The sequence below is a fragment of the Myotis davidii genome, unplaced genomic scaffold, assembly GCF_000327345.1.
Source record: "Myotis davidii unplaced genomic scaffold, ASM32734v1 scaffold577, whole genome shotgun sequence".
NCBI lineage: Eukaryota > Metazoa > Chordata > Mammalia > Chiroptera > Vespertilionidae > Myotis > Myotis davidii.
The window spans coordinates 1,710,793-1,718,087 of NW_006289082.1; the positions used below are offsets into that span (position 1 = coordinate 1,710,793).

At 37.5% G+C, this 7,295-nt stretch overlaps 1 protein-coding gene across 1 annotated transcript in view; it reads right to left on the reverse strand.

Annotated features, from left to right (window-relative positions):
- CDADC1 (cytidine and dCMP deaminase domain containing 1) overlaps positions 1–7,295 on the reverse strand; it is a 66,898-nt gene that overhangs the window by 16,894 nt on the left and 42,709 nt on the right. Inside the window, exon 8 of the mRNA XM_006761236.2 lies at positions 3,607–3,796. Within this exon, the coding sequence (XP_006761299.2) occupies positions 3,607–3,796 (190 nt within the window). The remainder of the gene's footprint in view (positions 1–3,606; positions 3,797–7,295) is intronic.

Below are 7,295 nucleotides of genomic sequence, written 5' to 3' on the forward strand. Positions count from 1 at the left end.
AGCAAAAAACACCCAACTGTAAAAAGAAAAAGAAAAAAGGATCCAAAAATATGAAGATAGTGTAAGGAGCCTCTGAGACAACTTCAAAAGTACCAACATTTTGGGGGTGCCAGAAGAAGAGAGAGAGCAAGATATTGAAAACATATTTGAAAAAATAGTGACAGAAAACTTTTTTCACCTACCTGGTGAAACAAATAGACTTACAAGTCCAGGAAGTGCAGAGAATCCCAGACAAAAGGAACCCAAAGAGGCCCACACCAAGCCACATCATAATTAAAATGGCAAGGGTTAAAGAGAAAGAGAGAATCTTAAAAGCAGCAAGAAAAAAGCAGTTAGTTACCTACAAGGGAGCTCCCATGAGACTGTCAGCTGACTTCTCAACAGAAACTTTTCAGGCCAGAGGGAGTGGCAAGAAATATTCAAAGTGATGAATAGCAAGATGTTACAACCAAAATTCCTCTACCCAGAAAAGCGATAATTTAGAATTGATGGTCAGATAAAGAGCTTCACAGATAAGAAAAAGCTAAAGGAGTTTATCAACACCAAACCAGTATTATATGAAATGCTGAAGGGTATTTTTTAAGAAGAGGAAGAAGAAGAAAAAGGTAAAGATACAAATTATGAACAACAAACATGCATCTATCAACAAGTGAATCTAAGAATCAAGTGAATAAATAATCTGGTGATCATAATAGAATCAGGGACATGGAAAGGGAATGGACTGACTATTCTTGGGGGGTAAAGGGGTGTGGGAGATGCAGAAAGAGACTGGACAAAAATTGTGCACCTATGGATGAGGACAGTGGGTGGGGAGTGAGGGCGGACGGTGGGGCGGGAACTGGGAGGAGGGGAATTATTGGAGGGAAAAAGAGGAACAAATGTAATAATCGGAACAATAAAGATTTAATTTAAAAAAATAAAACAAAAATTTATTTTAAAGGCATGTTTCAAAACTTGTCAAGCCACTAATATCTATTAATTTGGGCAAAATAAAAATTAGTAATCCTGAGTTTACATTTAAGGATAATCATAAAAAGACTATTTCCAACTGTAAAAATTTAGAAGCAATGTAGGTGTCGAACAACAGAACAATCGTTAAATAAGGTATGTCTATAGATTGAAATGTGTAATTATTAAAAATTATTTTTCTCGCTCATTTGTGGAATATAATGAACAACATAAACTGATGAACCTATATAGAGCCAGAGAAAAAAATATTTTAGAATATAATAGAAGTAATCCTGTTATTTACAGATTTTTAATATTTCCTACAACTTTGGTGATATTACACTATGGAAGTACAGGGTTGATAATATTATTATATTTAAAATCATTTTTCTTGAAATATTAATGTATATTGCATGTAAAAAAATTATTTTAGAAGAATTTTCACTGACTGAAAATATAACATGTTAAAAACAGTATCTATGAGTTATGGGATAATATAAGTCCTTTTCTATTTTCTTAGTGCTCTACAATGAGCATATGTTACTTTTATAATTAAAAAAAACACACATGACCTAACAGAGAAAAATCTACATGAGAAAGAGTTTATGAGTAAATGGACATGGGTTTATACTGGCAAAATCTATTTTTGACAGTATTGTTGCCCAGCCCTAGCCTAACTAGCAATAACCCCACAAAACAGAACCACTGACCTTAAGGTATATGGTGATACTTCAAAGAGAAAAGCAAACATTTTTCACACAAAGTTAATTTCAATATGCTTTAATCTTTTAAAAATGCCAAATTTATTCATATTCTTATACTACTTTTGACAGTCTAAAAATATAATGGTTATTAAAATTCAAACTTAGAACAAATACTAGTTCATGTCAGTTGCTGGTATTTGCAAAACTAGATGTTTAGCTCACCAGGCAGTTTAAATCATTTACATAATATTGTAAACCAATCCAGACAAGGGAAAGGAGCAGAGGGTGGAAAGCTAATGTTCACTGGAAGTATGGTATACCTGAGTGAGGATATTCTGGGTGGATCTTGGCCAAATGGGTGTTTCTGTGTCACATCTGTGCTCAGAGAGCCTTCACTCCCTTTGTTTTCCTGGCCCCTTCTGTTTCTCTTGCCCTATCCTACATTCTTCTGATCTCTTCATTCTCTGTACAATTGAAAAGCTACTAAAATCGACCAGTAAGCAAGATATTTCAGAATTCACTTCACCCATCATACACAGTCCTGAATGCTAGATTACTTAATCTTTATGAAGAAAATTTGAAAAATTCTTCCCACTGTCAGGTGGAATGAAGAGATAGAAAACAAAACCACAGAACTGGAGATTTATCCTTGACTTGTTGGATGTAAGATTTTCTTAGTTTTACAAAAGAGGAATCTTTCCCATCCCTCTTCTTTTAGAGCCTCCGTTTCTCTTTTTAAAGTAGTGAGAAACTTTAAATAAAACGAGATAAAAGACAAAAGTATAGGACAAAAATTTAACAAGTAAAAATTTATGATACTTCATACACAGAGAGAAATTAGATAGTATGTTGTTATATTTTTAAAATTTTAAATATGTACATAGTTTAATTAGTATCTTTTAGGTGCTTTACAGGGGGAGGCAAAAGTAAGTTAAATTATCAGTCATTATTACCTAAAAGATAAATCATAAGTAAGGATATGAAATAATAATAATACAATAATTAATAAATAATAATACAAGAATAAACTTTTTCAGGTACTCACAACTGTAAACCTAATTTTGCCCTCCCCTGTATAAATTCCAGGACCCTGGACTCAAAACAGAAATGAAAAGTTGAAATTTATAAACAATTCTATTACATGTCTTTTGTACCCACTGCAAATTCTAGTATATAAATGTTACATTCAGTTCCAGAATTATCATTAAAAAGCAATACATGATTCTGGACAGGACCCTTTTGCTATATAGAACATTATTGGGACAACTGGTGAACGCTGATGAAATCTCTGGCTAAAATGGAAGTAAGGTGTCAATAATAATTCCCTGAGATTTGTGGTTAGATTATGGTTATGTAGGAGAATATAGAGTTTAAGAAAATATACAATAAAGTATTTAAGAGTAATCTGGTATCATGTCAACAACTTATTCTCAAATGTTTCTGGAAAAAAAGTTTCTAGTAGAGTTTTTGAACTTCTGTGTATATTTGTAATTGTTCCTAAATAGTAAAAAAAATATAAACAGTTAGAGTTCTGAGTTTTGCACGAACTACCTCAGTACTTTTATTTATATATCAAATATTAAATCCCCCTCCCTATCTTTTCTGTAACCTTAAACTATTTTCACTTTGTTTACTGCTCCATCCAAGCCAGAAAGAAGGGTGAGGCTCGGAAGAGGTAGTTCAGAGATTTTTTTTGGTTACGCACCAAAGGGTCTGCTAATTCAAGATCTGTAAGGTCAATACAACTCTCTTTACAGAGATACAAATTCATAAGACAGAGATCCTAAACTGAAAATTTGTAATTAGGCAAGTGCTTGCACATAAAAATAAACTGTGATAACACTTTGTTGAAACTCTTTAAAAGGGTGGGAATTATTAGGTTAAAATATGTGGCAGGGTACCAAACAACATTAATAGGAAGCATATTTGAAAAAAAAATGTGTATCTTACTTACTGTAAATTTGCTAACACCCTCAAGTTCTCCAAATCGCATGTAAGAGATGTCTGCCTTCTTTCTTCCAACATCTATATCCCCTGTATAGATTTGTTTTATGCCTGCACCTTTAATTAAAGGTACACACTCATCACATGGGCACTTTGTCACAAAAATCATACTTTTTTCTTCTGGTTTTATTTCTTGACACCTACAAAAAGTGTATAAAATATTAAAAGGGTAGTTTCTGAAAGGGTAAGTTATATTTCAGAGAAATCTTTAAAAACTAAAATGTCTGCTTTAAGAGCAGATTTGTAACATTATAAACAATAGTAAGTGAAACTTATTCTTTCTGAATTAGTGAGTGTTCAAAATCTAAACTCATAAATGTTAAAATATAACCTGAACATGACAATTATTATAAGCAAAATTTACTTATTCGAAGCCATCTGGCAAGTTTTCAGTATTATATTACAAAGTAAATGAAAACAGTAAGAGAGAGAGAACACAATGTTCTCTAAGTAAGTACTTCTCTGTAATGCCAAATCAGGGGCCAGAACTAACACCCCCTTAACAGTTTACGATGTCTAATTATACATTAACTCATGATAGCCAAAAGAACTATCCCCTTATCTGGTACCTAATGGATATTTAATAAATGCTTACTAAACTAATAAATTACTGTCATCCCTTGGCTTTGCGAACATCAATTTAACAGACTTTGGATTTAACATACAAAATTTCCATTAAATCTCTGTTAATTTTAAAATGCTTTTAACCAAGATTTGCTTATAATTAACAGGTTATCCAATATAATAAAAGCCTAGGTGGTGTTGCACAACGTCATCACAAGATGGCCATCCCCATACTGTCACAGGACGGCCACCACAAGGTGGTCACCACAAAATGGCCGGCAGGGGAGGGCAGTTGGGGGCGATCAGGCTGGCAGGGGAGCAGTTAGGCTTCAATCAGGCCAGTAGGGGAGCGGTTAGGGGGCGATCAGGCAGGTAGGCAGGCGAGCAGTTAAGAGCCAGCAGTCCCAGGTCGTGAGAGGGATGTCCCAGATTGGAGAGGGTGCAGGCCGGGCTGAGGGACGGTGCCCCCACCCCGTGCACAAATTTCATGCACCAGGTCTCTAGTTTGCTTATTATTAACTCAGTGTTATTTTTAACAAATTTTAGCAAATAGGCTATATGTTGGAAAAAACACTGTAATAATTTCACCAACATAAATAAATATTACATACCTACAACTATAGTCTACATATTTAAATCCAAGAGTCACTGCTCGTAAACAATATTTGGTGAATGAATAGCACATGATCACACCGCATAGTACATGGTGGTTGGTTCCATTGTTGCGTGGTGTGGCTTTCTGCAGCATAACATGTGCTAGCTGATGTTTCCACATGTATTAAGCCACACCCCAGCCGTGTGCATTTGTTTACACTTGGTGACTGCTGAATGCAGGCATTTACTAGACCTATTCAGTATAAATTTAAAATTACAGTAATACATATAGAAAACTTTTCTGTGAAATTAAACTTTCCACATACTTAATTTTAATTATACAAACATGTCTACATAAGTAAAAATTGGTAAACTAATTTGTCAATTTTTTAACATACACATTCAGGAAACCTATTTTATTATATAACTAGAGACCCAGTGCATGAATTTTCATGTGTGGCGGGGGGGTCCCTCAGCCCGGCCTACCCCCCTCACAGTCGGGAGCCCTCAGGGGCAGAGGTGACCTGGCCATCAGGGGAAGGCGACGCCCCATCACACCTCTGCTGCTGTCACTGCCGTCAGCGCAAGCCTTGGCCGGCCCTAGTTACCTGAGCCTCGGACACCCCAGGTGGCTGGGCAGCTGCCATCCGAGGCTTGCCTGTGCCTTGGGCCAGCCCTGGGCAGCTGGGGGGCTGAGGGGACTGGGGGACTCTTGAGGCAGGTGCGTGGCAAGGCTGGGCTCACCTAGGGGCGGGACTGGCCTTGCCATGTGCTTGCCGCCCCAGCGGGGCTGAGGGGTCTGGGCACTGCTATCTTGCTGCTATGGGTGCTGCCATATTTGAGGGCATGGCAGTCAATTAGCATATTCCCTCCTTATTGGCTGTGGGCACCGCCATCTTTGCGATGGAGTGAGGGTCAATTAGCATATTCCCTCATTAGTAGATAGGATGGACTTTTTTTTAAATTTCTTTATTGGTTAAGGTATTACAAATGTGTTCTCATCCCCCTATTAACCCCCAACCTCCCTCACCCCCTCCATACTCATACTCTCATCCCCCTGTTGCCCTCCAGTTCCATCCAAGCTGTTGCAAATGGCAATAATTCCTTCTTTTTTACCACAGCGTAGATTTCCATTGTGTAGATGTACCACAGTTTTCTAATCCCCCCCCACCTTGCCAATATTAGTCTGTTATATTGAGGTTTTACTGTAATATTAAAGTTCTGGATTGAGTTATAGTTCCCTTACCCACTTCCCTAACACAGGATACTTTTATTTAAGAACCATTTGGATTTAACATATCTCCGTGCAAGCTTTAATGAAGAGCACAAGGAAAAGAGAGAGGAGTTGTTTGAATGGGGGTAGTTTAGGACTAAGGGATGCTCTCATCTGAGGCTACGGGGGTTGTATTTCCTGGTTCCATGGTCACTCTGCTCAGAGTCAGCCGTCTTCCACCACCACCAGCCTTCCATACCCATCTTTCTAATTCAGACTCATTTGTTTACCCGGACTAGGCCAACACAATTTTATGCACCTAACCTATTCACACAATATACCCGTAACGTAAGCAATCAGTACTATGAATCTCCCAATGCCATTCCATTTTCCCAAATGAAGTCTAACCTCACAGTCTTCCCTATACAGTGGGGCCTTGACTTACGAGTTTAATTCGTTCCGTGACAGCTTGTAACTCAATTACTAGTTTGTCAAATCAATTGTGAACGAGTAAGACACATGATGCTGGGCTGATGTTGTGGCGTTCACTGTGATGTTCGCTGCGCCAACTAGTGGTGGGGTATCTGAAGCTGGCTTGTAACCCTAATTTTAGCTCGCAATTCAAAGAAAAAAATCGGCCGAAAGACGGCTCGTATCTCGAAAAACCCGTTAGTCAGGACACTCGTAAGTCAAGGCCCCAATGTACAGTCCCAACCTAATCCCAGGAGCTCCATGGTCCAGCCTAACTGGAGCTGCATGTTCCTACACATAAGCTTTCCTCCTCCTTCTAGACCACTGCTATGCCCGAAGCAAGAATGACTTCCCTGTAAGTACCTCCAATTGTCACAATCCTACCAAAACCTTCAAAGCTCAGCTGAAATGCTAGCTTCTCCATAAAGCTTTTCCCTCCCAATCCCTTCCATCCATAGCAGCCCATGAATTTTGACAGCACTTGGGTTGGGTGAATGCACTATCACATTCCCTGTATCACATACTGTGTTACAAGCTCTTAAGGATAGGAGCAATATTTTATTCAGTTTTGAATACCCTAAGATCACCCCCTTCATGGTTAATGCTGAGAAATGTTTGTAGAAATAATCTAAATTAACATCAGAGGAGGAGGTAATGCCAGTTATAACCTCTAACAAAAACTATGTTAAAGCAATTTAGTTCATAATAAAATCTATATATTCATAATAACAAAATATGTGCTTTAGAATTTGAAAACAAAGGACAGCTTACATTCCAGAAATATACAAGACCCTAAG